Genomic DNA, 18,071 nt, shown 5'->3' with positions numbered 1-18,071 from the left:
CATAAAAGGCTTTAGATCACCTTCTGTGATGTATGGGACAGATAACGATGTGAGATTAATATTTTTAAATGATAGGATAGTTCCTTTGTCGACACCTGTATCCTTGTTTCCTGTTGCGAAAGCTATAGACTAGGGAGAGCTTGTGAAAATTGCTTTATGAAATGGAAGACCACAATAGTGCGTTGCCTGATGTCCCGGCCACAGATGGGGCCACAGGAACCCAGGAGGACCTGGCCTTTGCGACAATGGAGCAATCAGTTGGCTCCCAGCCAGCTGGTTAAAGAAGCACAGGCAGGTCAGCAAAGCCTTTGCCATACAAGTACGAGGAGCTGAGTTCAAGTTCATGGACCCATGTACAAAGCTGGGGATTGTAGCACAAACTGGCCATCCCAGCACTGGGGAGGCAGTGACAGGCAGAACCTAGAGGCTTACTAGCTAGTCGGTCTAGCAATAATGCATGAACTCTAGGCTAATGGAAGGCCTAAGGTGGATGGCACTCCTGAGAAATGTCATTCATGGTGGACTTCTGATTTCTAAAGGAACATGTACACGGAGTGGGGGAGGGGGACAGAGATGAGAGAGGGGAAACAGGGTTGGGGGAGAGGGAGATGGGGGAGAGGCACCAGAAAGGCAGGGAGCATAGGCGGCTCAGGAGTAACCCTAGGCTTACGGTGTTCTGCTATGCTTGTATGCCTCTTGACAGCTGCTCGTTCTTTGTTTGAGCTCTGAAAACTGCATCCTTGCTCTCCTGGTGGATGGGGACTGAGGGCAGAGTGTGCAGTAGTGATACGGTGACAAAATGAGCAACAGCTGGACCTCAGACCTTTTTCTTTCCCAAGTGTCTGCTGTGGGACTCCCCGAAGGTAGATATCTTGGCAAATTAATGTGATACCTGACAGTTTAGGAAAGAGGAGCACAGCAGAGTTCAACCACTTACATCAGGAGAAAGGGAGTTCAGTGGAAAACGTGGCTCTTGCCTCCCCTGCACGTGCCTTTGTCTGGGGTCTGGGACGTGCTGGGCATGCTCCTTGTTTATGTCCAGGAAGGGCCCCTAGGGCAGCCTCTTGGAGCCCAACCCTCCCCTATGCCACACAACTAGTGAAGAGATAAGATTTCTCAGCAGAGGCAGAACACCAGGAGACATTTGATGCTTGCCTTATTCAAGTCACCAATAATCTGTCTTGCATCACTCACTTTTGTTAGAATTGGCTAATAGGCCACAAGCCTCTGCTGAAGGCTGGCGGATAAAAGCCGTGACCCTGCATGCTGACTTCCCAAACCGAGCAGGGAACTGCGGGCATGGGGCACGCTGGGCACCAGTTCCAAGCCCTGTTCTGGAAGAACTGGCTTTGCAGACTGCGGCACCCAGTAAGTGTCCTGGCTTTCCGGAGGGTTTTGGGAGGGAGGGCTAGTTAGAGTTCAGGCTCTGCTCTGGTCTAACCTGCTTCTCGGAAGGTGCCACAGCCACGGGGAACCCAGACTGCTGGGTTACTTTTCATTAAAACCTATCTGTGGACCAACATTGCTGAACTCCCACGAAAAAGGCTAATTTAGAAGTAAAGTGACTAGTGGAGCTTGAAGAACTGGCATTTGGGACGTGTGTTATAAAACTTAGTGGCTTAAGGAACAAGGCATCAGAAATGTTTAGCACATAAACATATTATTATGGATGCTGATGCTGAGTCTAAAGGCCGAGGACTGAGAACATAAATGGGCTCCACATCATACAGTCCTCAGTGGCAGCTTATGATGTCCTATCTTAGTGTTAATTCACATCTTTTTCTCAGAACTAGGTTCAGTTTACAGCAGCTAGGCTTTCCTGAGCAGATTGGAGTTGTGCAAACCAAGCTTGTACTAATATCTCAGCTTTAAACAATGCCTTAAGTGTGTATTTTAATGAAGTGTGGTTACAATGAGCAGTCTTTTATCCCTGCTGCTGGGGAAGCCTCAGCAGTAGAGATGTCTCATTCAGCAGTGGACCTGCCTGTCAGGATGACTGAATTTCATTCGGCCCACTCCTCCAGGAGAGCATCCTCCCAGCTCTTCTCATGCTAAAGCAAATGTTCAAAGGAGGGTTTCTCTGCCTCTGAGGCACGAGGATCAGAAGAATTTATTTGAGAATTTGATTGCACAAAAGATTTGTGCACCAACGATGTACATCAGAGATGAGCAAGTGAGACACAGGCTCCTGATGAACTGTGAATGTGTTATTCTCTGCCAATATGGTGTTCCTTTGATGAACAGTGGGTTTTATTAACATTAATTGCGGGATCTACACCTGTCTTCCCACCAAATGGTGTTCCAGAGGAAGCTGGCTTCTTCTGAACACATTGTTCTTTTCCATTTGTATGTGTGATTTCATTAACTTCAATAGCCCAGTGATGGAGGGATGGGCGGTACCCAGACTCCCTCGCTCCTTAGTGGTAGATTGTGCTGCTTCCTGAGTGGGCTCTGACTTTTACTAGTTGACTGACACAGTGTCTTAGTTGATTTTCTCCCTGGGAGATGGCCGGAATGGTTAGTGTTTGTGATATGCTCATGGCAGGGTCTCTCAGGTGAGTGAGGGTGATTCTTACCATAGCATGGTATGAGAGAAGCGAGCACTTTAGTCATGTAGGACATGAGCCTTGGGCTCTGTGAGGAAGAGAGGGGAGTCGAGCTTCCAGCTTGCTGGACCAGACATGGGTCATATCAGAACCTTGGAGGCAATAGGATGGCAGTGTGTTTCACATCTCTTAATCAATTACAGTGGAAATATTGAGGACAGGCCCCTCCGGGTGAATGTCTTTTAACTGACCTAGTTTTCCTAGTTTCCTGCTCTCCAATGATGATCTGTAAATTCTGTTTTTTCTTTTTTTTTTACATTATGGAACTAGAGTGTTGTCACAGATGGGGACAACCAATCTGACTGAGTGAAGAAACAGTCCCAAATGTTTATTCGGTGAATAAAAACTTGCCATTAATTATATGAGAAAAGAAGCTCGTCTATTTTACATGTACTTAAAAACCTCTTCATTTGGTTATTTTATGATTAGAAATCCTTTATTTAAATTTTAAGGTCATTTTCTTTTTGTTTTTCTTTGTTTCGATTTTTGGTCTTTCTACATAGCCCTGACTGTCCTGGAATTCACTATGTAGACCAGGCTGGCATCGAACTCACAGAGATCCACCTGCCTCTGCCTCCCAAGTGCTGGGAGTAAACGTGTGCACCACCATACTCGACTATTTTACTTTTATATTCTGTGTGTCAGTCTGTGGCTGTGTACACATGAATGTGGGTCTGAGGGAGGGATCAGTCCCCTGGAGTTGACATTACAGGCAGCTGTGAGGCAACCTTTGTGGGTGCTGGAACTGAAATTGGGTTTTCTGGAAGAGCAATAAACACTTTTAATGACTGAGTTATCTATCCAGTTCCTATTGTTTTTTTTAAAGAGCATTTTGTTATAGATATCGAGAAAAATTAAGAAAAAGATAATGGATAAATAATACTTATCCTTATAGATGACTAAGATTCTGCTTTTGGTAACCGTTTATGAGACGTCTAATTTTATGTTTACATTAACACCACTCATTTTATTATTCTTGAGTTTTTATTTATTGCATAGGCATTATTATAAGAACAAGGAAGCAATTTTAAATCCTATAAAATTCCATTATGATGATTCATGCACTTGCTTTCTTGACATATATAATACACATACTTTGATTGTTAATGTCATATAGACTTCCCTTTTCTCATTAACCATTGAAGTCTAACATTTTACAAGCTGATGCATGGTCTTCCTATCCAATGGCTTTATTGCATGATAATTCATCATCAGATGGAGATAACTTATTTGACCATGCCTCTGGTCCATGAAGGCACATTTTTGCATGTGTGGTGTGTTTGTTTGTGTTCACGTGGTGTCTGTGTGTGCATGTGTGCGTGCATGCATGTGTGTGTTAGAGATTGGTATTAGTGTCTTTCAATGCTCCCCACCTTAGTTTTTGACACAGGGTCTCACACCTGGAGCTCATTGCAGTATGACTATTTGGCTATTGAGTTTTAGGAATCTTCCTGTCCCTACCTTTCTGTGTTATAGTTCTAGGTGTAAGCCACCATGTCAGACTTTCCCCCTTTGCTATGTGGATCCAGACTCAGGTTTTGATGTTTTCACAGAAAACAATTTACTGACTGAGCGATCTGTTCATCTGTTCGGTCAGGTTCCCTGGACCTGGCAGGTTGATGGAAGTGGTTGCTGTCCTCAAAAGTGTCCACAGATAGATTCTGACCAAGCTCATCAACATTATTATAACCAGGAACTATGAACTAGGGGCTTATGCATGAATTTATGTATTTGTCTTTGGTTTGTCCTAACTATACAACAACCAAAATCATTACTTATGACTTCAAAAAGGAAATAAGAATACCGGGGCCATGCATGATGGTTAATCATGACTGTCAATTTAGTGGGATTTAGAGTTACCATGGAAACAAATTTCTCGACATACCCGTGAGAGGTTATCTAGATTAAGATCACTGAAGTGGGAAGTCTCATCCTAAAAGTGTGGCTCTGTGGACTGGGGTCGTGGACTGAAGAAGAAGGAGAACGTGAGAAATGGGTACAAGCATCCGTCACTCTCTACTTCCTGACGTGGCTGCCTCCCGATCCTACTTTATCTTCCTGGCCACTGTGCACTCTTTCCCCTGACTGTAAGCCAAAATAAATGTTTTCTTAAATTAAGATAGCAACTAATTCACCAAGTGTTTCTTTCTTGGTAGTGTCATAATTCTATCTTTTTAAAATTTGTTTTTAAATCTCCTCTGCTTTGATGTGGTCTAGAGTGGCTGAGCCCACCCTGTTTACTATGTACGACACCATTGCCCAATCTGACCCTTGATCTTTCTTGGGATCACTGTTGTCAAATCTCATGCGTCTTGATTCCTGTTCTCAATGGTGAATGCTCACCTCTCTCCTTTCGCCCCCATTGGAGGGGATCCTGAGCGTTTATTGGGTAGTGAAAGCTAACACAGCTGTTTGAGTTTGGACAGCTGAAGACTTTGCTGAGTGGTGGGGGGATCAAAGTGTCATGTGGTGTACCTGGATAGACTAATCTGGAAAGTCTCCTGAGGAAGAAACATGGTGTGCAGGACAATGCCATGGGGAATTATGGCAACTCTAAGCGCTGGAGCCTAGTGAAGGTTATTAGGTCGTTGCAGGCATGCTGTTGAGGGGATGTGGAAACTTAGTTTTCTCTCCTCCTTCCTTCCTCCCTGTTGTATGGTTAGAGTGGCTTTTCTCCACATCAAATTCCTTCCATGATATATGGTGTCACCATAGGCTGAAACAAAAGTCTATGACTATGGGTCAAATTAATTTTTCTTTTTATAATATGAGCAGAGAGCTGGCTAATACGGCATTGGGGTTCTACAAAAGCTGCAGGCAATTCTCAGCCATAGGTAGTAAAGAATAAAACTGTATTGGAAATGTTCTTCTGCTCTGTACTCTTCAATACAGAACCCAGAAATATATACTCTGGACCCCAGACCCTTCTCACACATCATCCTCAGTATCGGTTCAAAAGGCCGCAGTGATACTTTGTTAGGTACAGACAAGAGTTATGGTATCTGTTCCATGTTCCTCCTTCAGGTATGGCTTAGAAGAAGTCCACGAGACTGTCAGAGTGCCAGCATAGCAGCCTCTATGCTCAGCTCATGGTCAAGTTCAACTCTGCTTCTGTTAGAGAGCCCTCAACCAGCCCAGCTCAAGCAGGCTGAACCTCAGCCTGTATCTCTCACTCCTAGTCCTCCACTTCAGGGTCTAACCCTTAAGACATCTTTTGAAAAGCTGTTTCCCTTTAACAGGGAGGGAAACACATTTTCAGGCTTCTTTGGCTTAAACCTCTAGTGTTGTATGTGTGTGTATCTGTGTTTTTGTTATATATATATATATATATATATATATATATATATATATATATATTCTTATATATATATATAAAACGAACCTCACATTTGAGATTTCCATCCACCCCTGAGTTCCAGGGCTCAAACATGACTTGGTTCGAAGCTTAAGTTTCTTTTGAAAAAATGTGTTGGCCTCAATTTCTGCATTTTTCTAAAACTAGAAAGAATCATAGAAAGAAAGCCCAGAAGTGGAGCAGATCGTCTTTCTTTTGGACATTATCTTAGAGACTGACCCCACGCTTGTTACTATTTTTGTGTAGTTAGAAGTTATAATTCGATGGTTTTGTGTCAAATATATTTGACTTAAAGTTCTGTTAGCAGAAACCAGGAGGTCATTGATCAAGTGTCTGAACTCTTAGTCAGACTGACAAAAAAAAATCTTGATCTCAAAGACTGCTCCTGACAAGATGCTATAGTTGTGTATCTTTTAAAACCTCAGAATACCTTTTTATTGGAAAGAACCTCAAAAGTTCAAATGTTCAAACATAATGTCGGCAGACATTGAGTATGCTTTAAGTGAACTGACCTATAAGCGGCTTAAATGAATAACAGCATTTAAGGGTCACCGCTGCGATCTTAGCGCTGAAACTAATATTCTCTGGATTAGGAGTCTTACTGCACCCTGATACTTGCTAAGATCTTTCCCATTAAGAGAGATTTTTCCAGAAGTGAGCCTGTTGTCATCCTGCAGGGCAGAATTTAGGCTAAATCTATGCTTGCTTATATATGGGGCATGTATGAGTCTGCCTAGGCCACTATAACAAAATACTATGCACAAAGTACTGTAAAGAGAATGTGTTTCTTCACAGTTGGAGGCTGGGAACCCAAGGCTGAGGTAGGGGCAGGCTAGCTTCTCTGAGGAGTTTTGTTCATGTGGCCTTTTCTGTGTCTCTTTTCATCATCATCCCTGTGTATCTCTGTGTCCAAAGTTCGCTCTCAGAAGGAAAGGGAAGGCCACATGGGATCAGAGCTCGTTCTATTCCAGTATGACTTTGTTTTTACAAACTGTGTGTCCGGTGGTCCCATTACCAAGTAAAATCAGGCGATGAAGGGCTGGGGGTTAAAGCTGGGGGTTAAGAACTTAAGTGCCTATGAGCTGCAGGGACCTAGCACAGCCCCAGTGGTAGCCTGTCTGTGCCTGGGTTCCACCTTTGTTAGTACAGCAGTGGCCTCAGGAGATAAAGTCACACCTTGGGTGGTCTTGGGCTTGTAAACAGCACAATGTAACCCTCAGGCACCACCATTCCCCACAAGAAATGCTCCATTTAACTCATTTAGGTCAAAAGAAAGATGTTTGCTTTTTAGAGCTCACCTCCTCTCCAGGAACAGTGGCATACCGGCTACACAGTGAATCCATGGTCAGCCTGTGCTACATGGGAGAATCTGTCTCAAAATTCAAAGAAAAGCAAAGAACATTGCTTCCTTAAGAGTCTGCTTAAATCTTCAGTTATCATGAAGTGAACAACAACACCCTTTCCCTCCCGGGTTCTGGAGTTTCCCAGTGGGTCTGGAGTGACAGAGCTAAGTCCAATGGTTCTGATTCTGGCTAACTTCAGACTGACAATGTCATGCAGTTTAAAGGTGAACAAAGGTGACTTAGTGGTCTGGTTTCCAGCAGAATCCTTGTGTTGTATCTGAAAGGACAGAGTGTGCAAACTCTGCAGAATTTCCTGTGCCTTGTAAGCTCCGAGGACTCGCATGGGGGCTGTTCTCAGCCTTTCATCAAAAGTCCCAGGTTTCAATAGGGTTTGCCCAGCTCTCAGAATCCTCTCATTTCCATGGCCTGAGCCATGTGGCTTGCGTACATAACCAGTGGTCTGACCCTGCTTAGATCCCTCTGATAGCTTTTGTCTAGCGCAGTCTCAGAGTTGGCATAGATGTTGATTAGATCATTTTTTTGCTTAGGCCACGATAGCAATCATGCCAGTGGCCAGCCCTACTCTTTGGAACAGACTTGTAGTTACCAGGACCCGCAAATGAGCTTAGATGTTCTCCAGGCTCAATGCATTTCTGTGGCTCAGTCAGTCAGAAGCGCCAGAAGGGCACTGCCAGATGATTACCTGCCCTCAGATCTTTCTGCCTGGCCTGGAGCCTGCTACCCTAGAAGAAGCAGGCATTGATGAATAAGACTGGGTGAGAGATAAGGGGTCCCTGGAGCAGTGCTTTTGCTCTTGCGGTTTTCTCATGGTTCCCATCACCATGGAGAAGTTGTTCATTTTCTATAATGAAGCCCCACAGACAGCATCTTAGCCAGTTGCGTTCATATTTGGATGCCTTGTATAGTGTGAAGCTCTGACTGAATTCTCTTCACTCATTTGAGGGAATAATCTGGTGCCCCCAGGATAGATAAGAAGACTATTAAAAGGGGCCTGTGGGGTTCTGGTGTGGCCTGAGGCTGTCTTGGCTGCCATGATACACCCGTTCTAGACCCTGGGGGAGGAAACTGTTGGGTCATAGTGAGGTTACTACAGGTCATCCGGGTATGTCTCAGTGACCTGGGAAAAGCAATATAGAAGTACAATTACAGAGAAGCAAACATGTTTTGTAGGATTAGAGCTCAGAGCTGGCATGTACTAAGCTTGTTTGCTTTTCTTCTATTCATAATCAAGGGATCACAGGGCCCTTTCCATTCTAAGTGATCTTAATTTGCATCTAATCCTTTGATTTGGCTTTCTTTTCCTCCCATCCCTTTTCTCAAAGCACAAGTAAGTACACGAACTACTGGTTGGGGAAAAACCAAACCAGCCAACCAAACAAAAGGCTTTGAAGGTCAGTGAGGAAATGCCTTCACTGCTTTTCAGATACTAGGCGTTTGGATTCATTTCTTCCCCATTTGATTGTTTGCCAGGGGAGAAAAAGAAATGAAAACTAACAGAGACTTCTGTCTCTGATATTCTTGTTGAAGTTGTCCAGCACTTGGGAGAGAAAACGCTAAGATCATCAAGACGCTAGGTCTCTTTTATGTAGGATGGCGGCTTCTGTCAAACAGAACAAAGGCCCCTGGAATTGGGATTTCCTTGCTGCAATTGGGATTTCCTTGCTGCAGTAGTGAACTTTGGCATAGACAGGACCATTTTTGTTGTTGTGTTGTGAAGAGGTCTCACTCTAGCCCCTACTGGCCTCGAATTCATGATTCTCCAGGCTCAACTCTTCTAACGCTGGGATCATAAGGGCATGCTGTATGCCCAGGAAGCCCTGGAGTTTTTGTGTGGGTCTGGCTGTGGAGGTCCTATGTCCCAGGGCATGTAGTCATACTGTCTGGTTTGAATGTCTCACTAGCGTGTGTTGTCCTTTAGACTAGGGTCTGTAGCGCTGGAGACAGGTGTACCTGTGTGTGCTGGTGCTCTCCTGTCTCCTTAGGGACAAGTGGAAAGTGATAGAAGTCTCTGAGCATAGTCATTGAGTTAGGAAGTTGTGGCTGAGCGTGACTCACAGGAGCTGCCGCAAAGGGCCTGAGGTAGAAGCTGGTGGTGGCTAGCGTGGTTTTTGGATGAAAGCGGTTCTGTCTGCTCTGGCAGCTGTTGCTCGCTCTTTTAACACCCTGCCCGGATGCATATGGCACCCACATGCCTTCTCTCTCCAAGCTGATGGCGAACTTTAGCCCCGGGATAGCCTCACAACTCTTTTTCCCATTTCACAGATTCAGGGAGCTGAGGCCAGGGAGGGGACATGCCCATTGTTGGCACAGACCAGGGGAAGTTGCAGGGCCTACATTGAGAGACCTGGATCTATCTGAAACGGAACCCAGGCAGACCCTTCCTGGCTCTTCTGGTGAACAGCACTGAATGCAATCTTACGGAGTTTATCTGATTGTCACTAAATGATGAAGTAGGACAGAATGACCCCAGGCAGTCAGAGCTTACATCCACCAGGGCTGGAGCTGGTGCTCTTCACATGATGAGCTGTCAGGAGCCACTAGCAGCATTACCACAGCACAGCCTTGCCTGTGTCTCTACCAGAGCCTCGAACTCTGTATCCACAGCACGCATTGGCATGTGCTATCAGAGGCGGAGCTGAGGCACTGTCTTATGAACTGTTTTGTGAGGGGTCAGTCTTGTTTCCAAGGGCATCTTGATCTCCTAGCATGTTCCTCATATACATGTGTATATATGTATATGCACATGCACATATATAATATACATATTTTACAATAGATCAAGTATGCATGTATATCATATATATTTTAAGATTTACTTTTGCTATTTTAATTCCATGTATGTGTGTGTATCTGTGTGTGCATATGTGTATGTGAGAAACCAGAAGAGGGCATCAAATTCCTGAAACTGGAGTTACAGGAGATTGTGAGCCACCAGACATGGGTGCTAGGAACCAGACTCAGGCCCACTATAAGAGCAGTAAGTACTTTTAGCCACTGAGCCATCTCTCTAACCCTTTGCTGTGTGTTGTATCAAATACTACCTACAAGTTAGGTTTGCTTTCAGTAACCTTACTCAGTAGAGACATAAATGAACCAGAAAAGAACTTGGATTAATTCTCTGTTCTGATTTGCAGTGTCTGGTCCCCCACTTCTTTCTAGTATGAATGCACAGGTCACATGGTGCTGGTTGACCTGTCCAGTGTTGAATTCTTTCTGCTGTGTGTGGTTTGTATTTGTGATTTATTCTATCTACAGTGGTATAATACGGTTTCTTTAGTTTTCCATTTTGAAGAGTTTTGTTCAAGGTTGGATTTTGCTCCAGATCTACTTTAATTTACATGAAAGGTCTACCAACTTCCGTTCCAGCCTGACAATTATACATACAGACGCACGCGCGCGCGCACACACACACACACACACTTTTTCACTTAGTTGTGTGTTCTTTAGTTTTATTATTCAGATGCAGATTTATTTTGTATATTATATGCCATCATTTTTCCTTTCTACGGGCCTCCCATCTGTTCATTGAAGTTGGCTATGGCAGGAAAGGTGTGACCTCCTACAGCTAGTATCTCATACACCCCAACTCTGGCCACAGTAACGGAGGATTAAAAGTGTTTTCCTCAAAATGATATCATCTATCAATTTGCCAGTGACCCATACTTAGTTTCTATTTTTTGTTTTTTGCCACTAGAACAGTACTGAAATATTTTTGAGAATATTCTAGAACTTGTTCTCATGTTTCATAATGAGTGTGAGCTGTTGGTCAGAGTAAATACAGTGATGATCTAGAGACAGACGGCTTCCTCTCTAGAACATTCTCACCAGTGGGCCTCTCCATCCAGGGTGCACATTACTGCATTTTTCTGTCCTTTTTGAGACATGAGGGAAGAGTTTGTTTCTTGTTCTCTTCTTTAATTCCAGAAGCTATAGCTCAGTGCTGGACAGAGTCTGATGCTAAGTCAATGTTTAATGAATAAATGTCAGAAGACAGATGATTATCTTTTAATAGAATGTAAGAAGGAGAAAGACTTCCGTTTATCAACTTCCTTTTTTTCTCAGTGTTCAATTATTATCAAGGTTTGCAAGTTTTCCCTTGAGGAAGTGGTTTGGTCTTGAGTGGCATCTCTGAGCTCTTGGGATGTCCCAGCTCCTTGCTGGGAAGTGACATTACCTGTAATTGAAGGTGGCATCTGGTGTTGGCTTTCTCATAACTGCTTGCACTGTGTGAGCGCTGGATTGTCTTTTCTGAAGCAACAGCTACAAAGGCTGCTGAACACTTCTGGAAAAGTCCCTACTTCTGAGAGGTGGCATTGGGAGGCCCCAAACTGCCCCAGCCACAGTAGAACTTCATGTGTGCTGCAAAAGTCTTTGTTTTCAAAGCCCAGGGTAACAAACTAATTATGTGCTTTGCTTCAGCTTCCTTGATATTCTAAAGTTAGGATGTTTCCCCTCCCTTCAGCCAATCACTTATCCTTAGGATAAGCTTCTCCCTCAAAGGAACCCTTTTCTCTCTTAATTCATTGGCAATTTTACTTTTTATGCTGAAGCATTTTAACCTTCGCGTTTTCTACTGTAACTCAAACCCCGCACTGCGTTAGTCACTTGGGGGATTTAAAACTGCTTCAGGCTCTGTTTTGAGTGTGGTCTGTGCGAGTGAGGTGGAGTTTGGTCTGTTTATGCTGCAGTGCTAAGCTTGTCTCCTGTTCCATCACAAGTCAGTTCAAGGGCACCAGGAAAAATAATGATTCCATGGTTTCCAAGGTGTTAGCCAGCACCATGAAGCCCATCCCACTAGGCACTTTGAGGCTTATGCACACTTGGATGTGCCCCAGGATCCTGAGAGGAAGCCAAAGATGGGTTTAGTTTTCTTCATCTCAAAATGCCCCAGAAAACCTGACTCAGGTTTTGATCATTTCTCTGGTGCAGGTGTAATGTCATGTCCAAAACTCCTGGGGACCCAGAAATGCTTCAGATGCCTGATATATCCCAGGATTTGGAAGATTTTCATGTATCTATAATGAGATCCTTGGGGATCTATGTCATCTAAACATAAAATTTATATGTCTTTCATTGACATCTTTGTACACACAGACTGAGGGGAACTTTACACCATCATACAATAATTTTGTCCACGAACCCAAGTTTCATGGTGTGCACTTTTCACTGATGACATCATGTCATTGTTTTGAATCTTCTGGATTTAGGGGGCATTTTGAATGTTTTCAAGGTTTTGAATTAGAGATGTTCCACTTGCCCATTCATTTCGTCCTCTAGGAAGCTGGGGCTCTATCTACATTGTTCACTGTTTCGCAGCGCCTATGATGGTGCCTGACATGATCCATGTACTCTCATGACCAAGCATGTCTATTACATATTTTTGGTTGATTTTCTAAAGAACACAGATGGTGGGGGTGGGGGGTACTGAGAGAGTGGAGGGAGGAGGTAGAAGGAAAGGAGGGAGGGGAAACTACAGCAGGGATGTCAAATAAATAAATAAATAAACAAAAATAAAATCCCAAACAAAACAAAACAAAATTTATTTTTTCAGTTCTTAGACATAATAAATTTTATTAAAGAAATAAAAAAGGAAAATGATGGCATTGTAATAGGGCTTATTTTTTTTCATAGTTTGTGGAATTTGTGTCTTAAGACATCAATATGATACCCTTTGTTTCCTTCTATGTGTTTTTCATTTTTTAATTTTTTTCCCGTGTAGTTCTCCTACATGGCACAGGCCTTTGTCTTACCTGTCTCCAGCCTAGCTCTCAGGAAAACAAATCAAATGGCCCATTTGTTGAATAACAAGCTCTCCCATTGATCGGTCAGCTTTTCTTCTCCTTCTTTCTTAGTTTTTTTAAAAATGTGTTAGATCTATAGGGCTCTGTTCCTGGGCTATATATTCCCCTCACTGGGCAGTTCTCCTGTGGTTAAATGAACAGTATATTGTTTTAATTACTATTACTTTATGCAAGGCTTTGGCATGTTAGAAGATGAGTTCTTCTGACCTCCTGATGTAAATGATCTTGGATACTTTTGGTCTTTAGTCTACTTACTATATCTGAAAACAGCTCACCAAGTATGCCAGTAGGCAAACACAAACCAACATATATATTGGGGTCAGTTCAACTCACTGGCTGTTCTATTGTGCGGAGCTACAGGTTTTTATCAAACTCAGAGGTCAGGGCAGAAATGGTATCTTCATGACAATGACACTTTTGTGGATTAGCAATGCTCATCTGTTTCTTATTTAAATACTCTGGCACCTTTAATACAATTAAGTATCATATAATATTGCACATATTTTTCTCCTTAGCTGTATTATACCTTTGGTGAATGATTAAATATCATTTAAAATGTGTTTTCTTATTGAATTTTGCTGGCGGTATGCATAATTATTGCAAGACAGGTTACTGAAATCATCTATCAAGGTAAATTTGGAACTTCCATCCCCTATTTTTGTCAGGTGTTCTGTAGTGTGAGGTATGAGGTATGCACATGTAATTGCAGTCCTTATTGTATGCTGCTGAAGTTCTTCACATTGAAGTTCTTTTTTGCAGTGTTCCTCTCAGTGTCTTGTCTTGTCTTGCTTGTGTGGTGCTAAGTAATCCGCTTACTCTTTACCTGCTATGTGCTTTTCATCTCCTTACTTTTGACCATCTTGCCTCTTTATAGTTTAACTTCACATATCCTAAATAGTACCTGCCAATATCTTTTGAAAGTAAAGCCTGTAAGTCCTTGTCTTTCAAATAGTCTAATCCAAGCACTATTTGGAATCCGACCACATCATTTGAAAACTGTTTTAGTGTGTTGGGCAATGGGAAACCTGGTTTCTGTTTATTTTACAATTCTCTTTTTGTGTGTTCTTGCCATGTAATTTCTCTGTGACACTATTCTAAATTGACCAAGCTTCTCGGAGTAGTCTGCAGAGACTTGGCTGCATGTTGACTTCTTGCTATCAGTGAGCAAAGTTGATGGTGATTCTAGTTATATTTTTAGTAAGTGTCTTCTTTGAATTATTCTTGAGATCTTCTGGGTGTTTGAGTCTGTGTGAGTGTGCACGTGTGCATGTGGTACATGTGTGTCTGTATGGGGGGCTGTTGGTGAATGTGGGTGTGTGAGTGTGTGGGTGTGGTGTATGTATGTTTCTTAGGGTTTCCATTGCTCTGATAAAACACCATGACCAAAAACAACTGGAGGGGGAGAGAATTTAATTCAGTTTACACTTCCAGGTAACTTCACTGAGGGAAATCAGGGAAGGAACTCAAGACAGGAACTTGGAGGCAGGAACTGAAGCAGAGATCATGGAGGGATACTGCTTACTGATTTGCTCCTCATGGTTTTCCCAGCCTTCTTCCTTATACAACCAAGAACCATATGACCAGTGTGATACTGCCCATAGTAGGAAGAACTCCTTCATATCAACCATTAATCAAGAAAATGTTTGATAGACTTGCCTATTAGAGACCAGTGTTATAGAAGCTTTTCTCAATTGAGAGCTCCTCTTCCCAAGTGGCTGTAGCTTGTGTCAAGTTGACAAAAAATCCTAACCAGGACAATATGTATAGGTGTATATGTGTAGGTGTTGTGTATGTATGCACATATGTGTTTGTGGTATGTGTGTCTATGTGTTAGTGTGTGTACACACATGTGTGTGGTATATATGGACCCCACACAGTCTCAGGGGTTGTCTATTTTCTTTATAATGTTGCATTTCTATTATATGTGGATTTATATCTTTCATCTGCTTGGAAAAATCTTTAGGCATATTTTAAAAATTATCAAATTTTTTAGTTTTTTCTACTGAGGGAACTGTATCTCTTTGGAGCTGGTACCTCACCAGCAATGCACAGCTGTTCCCAACCAGTCACACTTAAAACAGAAATGATATCACTGGATTTAGGTTCTGAGCCATTTTTATGTTGGCTGGATTTCACTGTGAAGCTTTTATCCCTTGATTGTTCATGGTCTCTACATTATTTATGTTCTATAACAACTGAGAACACACACACACATACACACATGTGTGTGTTTGTTTTTGTTCCAGGACATTATTAGCTAGGTATTGTACCCATTTTTATATAATGTATATGATTTTAAAAATCATACTTACTGAGCACTGTAGATACTGGATCAGTGAGATTGTCCAGTGAGCAAAGACACTTGTTTTCATTTCCAATAGTCTGAGTTTGACCCCAGAACCCACATCATAGAAGGAGAAAACAGACTCCTGTTAGTTATCCTCTGAGCTCCGCATGCAAACCTTGACTCGAGTAAACCTCCACAGAGAAAGAAATAAAGAAGGAAGGAAGGAAGGAAGGAAGGAAGGAAAGAAGGGAGGGAGGGAGGAAGGGAGAGAAGGAGGGAGAAAAGGAAGAAAGGAAGGAGGGAAGGAATGAAGCAAGCAAGCAAGCAAGGAAAGAAATCTTTCCAAAAGAACGTTGTGTGTATTGATACAGTAGCATGTACACACAATGTTTTGAGGATATGTTCAAGTTTGGCTTGTGCCCAGCCTTTCCAGCTTCTCTCATCATCTAAAACTTATCTTTGATCAATAGCCTGAAGTTCACTATCCACAGTTTAAGAATAAATAATTTTCTGAAACACAGTATAAACTTACACTTTTAATCTTTAGGTGAAGTCTTCTACAGCTTTGAGTATTTTGGGGTTTTATGTTTTGAATTCTTTCTCTTATGGATGTTAATTTGCTTAGTCTTTGCTTTTTTATGTTTTAATATTTTTGCCTTTAGATCACTGTTATTACTTCCAGCTCTCAGTGTTCAAGAATTCGTGTGTAACTAGTGTCTACTTTGTGTGTGTGGTTTCTAAGTCAGTTGAGTATGATTTTTCAGTTCCTTCTATTTAGCTCAGTGAGCATCCACTTTGATCATCTGTCACCTTTTTGAGCTCTTATTTTTATGAAGTCATTCTTCCTTATGAAGGGCTTACACATTCTTCTATTTATTTCCTTTCTTGTCATGTATCCTGGCTCTCTTTAGCCTGTGTTCGGCTTGCCTGTCTGTCTGCATTGTGTCTAGACATTTTGATGTACGTTGACGACTGTGACTCGCACTTTGACAGCCTAACTAAGGTTTTCTGTTCCTGACTCCTTTCAGTGATTTTCTTTTCTAAATGATTTTTTTTTTTTTGCTTTGGTTTTCTTTTACATTGGCCCCCAATCACATCCTGTATCTCCTGTTTTGTTTTGTTTTTGAAACAGGAGGTGACGTGGAGATGATGGTGGAGTTTAAAAAGGAGATCATCTGAGACGAAAGACAATCTTTATTTTCTTCCTGGGGCTTTGTGTTCTCCTGTGAATTTTTGTTAAATATTTTATGCTATTTCCACTCCAGTTGGGGAAATTTCTGTCCAGCTTTGGATTCAGTTCACCCGTATGCTCCTTTTGTTATGTGTGCGCTGCTGGGGATCAAACCTGGAGTCTACTGCCAAAAGCTCTCACTACTGAATCCCCCCTCCCCGCATAGCCCATCTTTTCATCTTCAACGGGCAGCCTTGGAGGCTTCTGTGGCAGCGTGTTTTGGACGCTCATGCTCATTGCTTGTTTCGTTAGATTAGTACCTAGAACAGTTTCCCCAAGTGCTCTGCCAGAAGAAGTGGGTGAGGAGACTCCTTTGTCAGTGTGGATGCTGGGAAAACATGGAAGACCCATCACGATGGCTTTAGAGAGTATGGGTTAGGTTGGTACTGATCATGTTGTAGGTTTTTGTTTATTTATGTGTTTTCCTTTGGTGGATCAGACAAAGACAAGTCCCCCACCCACTTCCTCTAACTTTTCCTTCCCACCCCCACTCCCCGCTCCTTATTTTGTCTGGAGGAAGGAACTCTCACTGTATTTCCTAGCTAGTTCTTCTATCCATTTTCAGTCCGCCATGGGCTCCCGTATTCTTTCCTATCTTGGCTCCGCGAGGCCATAAGGAAAGACTCTGTTGGTGCTTGGGGTGGGATGTGACAGGAATACGGAATAAGACAGGGATCCCCTCACCCATGAAGGTCACAGACAAGGGTTGTGAAAGTCAGGTGTTAAGTGGGCTCTACACTCTCTCCTGGTGGGAACTGCTTCCTGGGGGCGCTGTTAAAAGAGCAGAGGGCTTTGTGGTTGATTGGAAAGGTGACCCACCCTTTTTCAAGCATTAACAGGTTCAACGGATGACTGATTGCTTTTCCTGAGAGCAGATTGTGGCAGGGCCCATTTCTGGTGCTTCCGGACACTGATGGTTTCTTTCACTTAGGCCTGATGGCCGTGTTTAGAAAGGAGAGCCTGAATCCTGGGAGGGAGAGAGCAGTCCTGCAGATGACAGAAGGCGTGCCCATGAGCAGGAGTATAATTAAAAGTGCCAAGTGAGACTCTGGGCTAAAGACACCTGAGAAGAGGAGGGGACTTTGGCCCCCCGCAGAGAAACAGGAGGAGTCGATTCACAGGTGCACAGTGGACGGTGACTCAGCGGAACACAGTGTCTCCCCAGGGTCTTTTCTCCTATGGTAATTTTAGATTCAGAGCCATAGAAGTTCCTTCTTCCTTGTCCTCTTCCAAAGGGAAGTTTACCAACTTGTAAACTGAAAAAAAAAAAAATCCCTGACATAGTACTCCTTTAGGTTAGGTTTAATTGGGTTTCCTTTGAATTTCAGGATCCCTGAAGGAACTTCTCCATGGGATGCAGAATTATAGCACTTGCAGTAATTTTCATGTGCAGCTATAAACTTGCCATTGCTTTAAGACTGCAGTGA

General features: G+C 42.8%; 1 protein-coding gene across 1 annotated transcript in view; it reads left to right on the top strand.

Moving 5' to 3' along the window:
• Nucleotides 1-1,299: 1,299 nt before the first annotated feature.
• Nucleotides 1,300-18,071, top strand: part of Abca13 (ATP binding cassette subfamily A member 13) — a 405,330-nt gene continuing 388,558 nt past the window's right edge. Inside the window, exon 1 of the mRNA XM_057772486.1 lies at nt 1,300-1,368. Coding sequence (XP_057628469.1) covers nt 1,300-1,368 — 69 coding nt within the window. The remainder of the gene's footprint in view (nt 1,369-18,071) is intronic.

The sequence above is a fragment of the Chionomys nivalis genome, chromosome 6 (genome assembly GCF_950005125.1).
Source record: "Chionomys nivalis chromosome 6, mChiNiv1.1, whole genome shotgun sequence".
Taxonomy (NCBI): Eukaryota; Metazoa; Chordata; class Mammalia; order Rodentia; family Cricetidae; genus Chionomys; species Chionomys nivalis.
The sequence above is the reverse complement of the archived record's forward strand: the minus strand, read 5'-3'. Positions and strand labels throughout refer to the sequence as shown.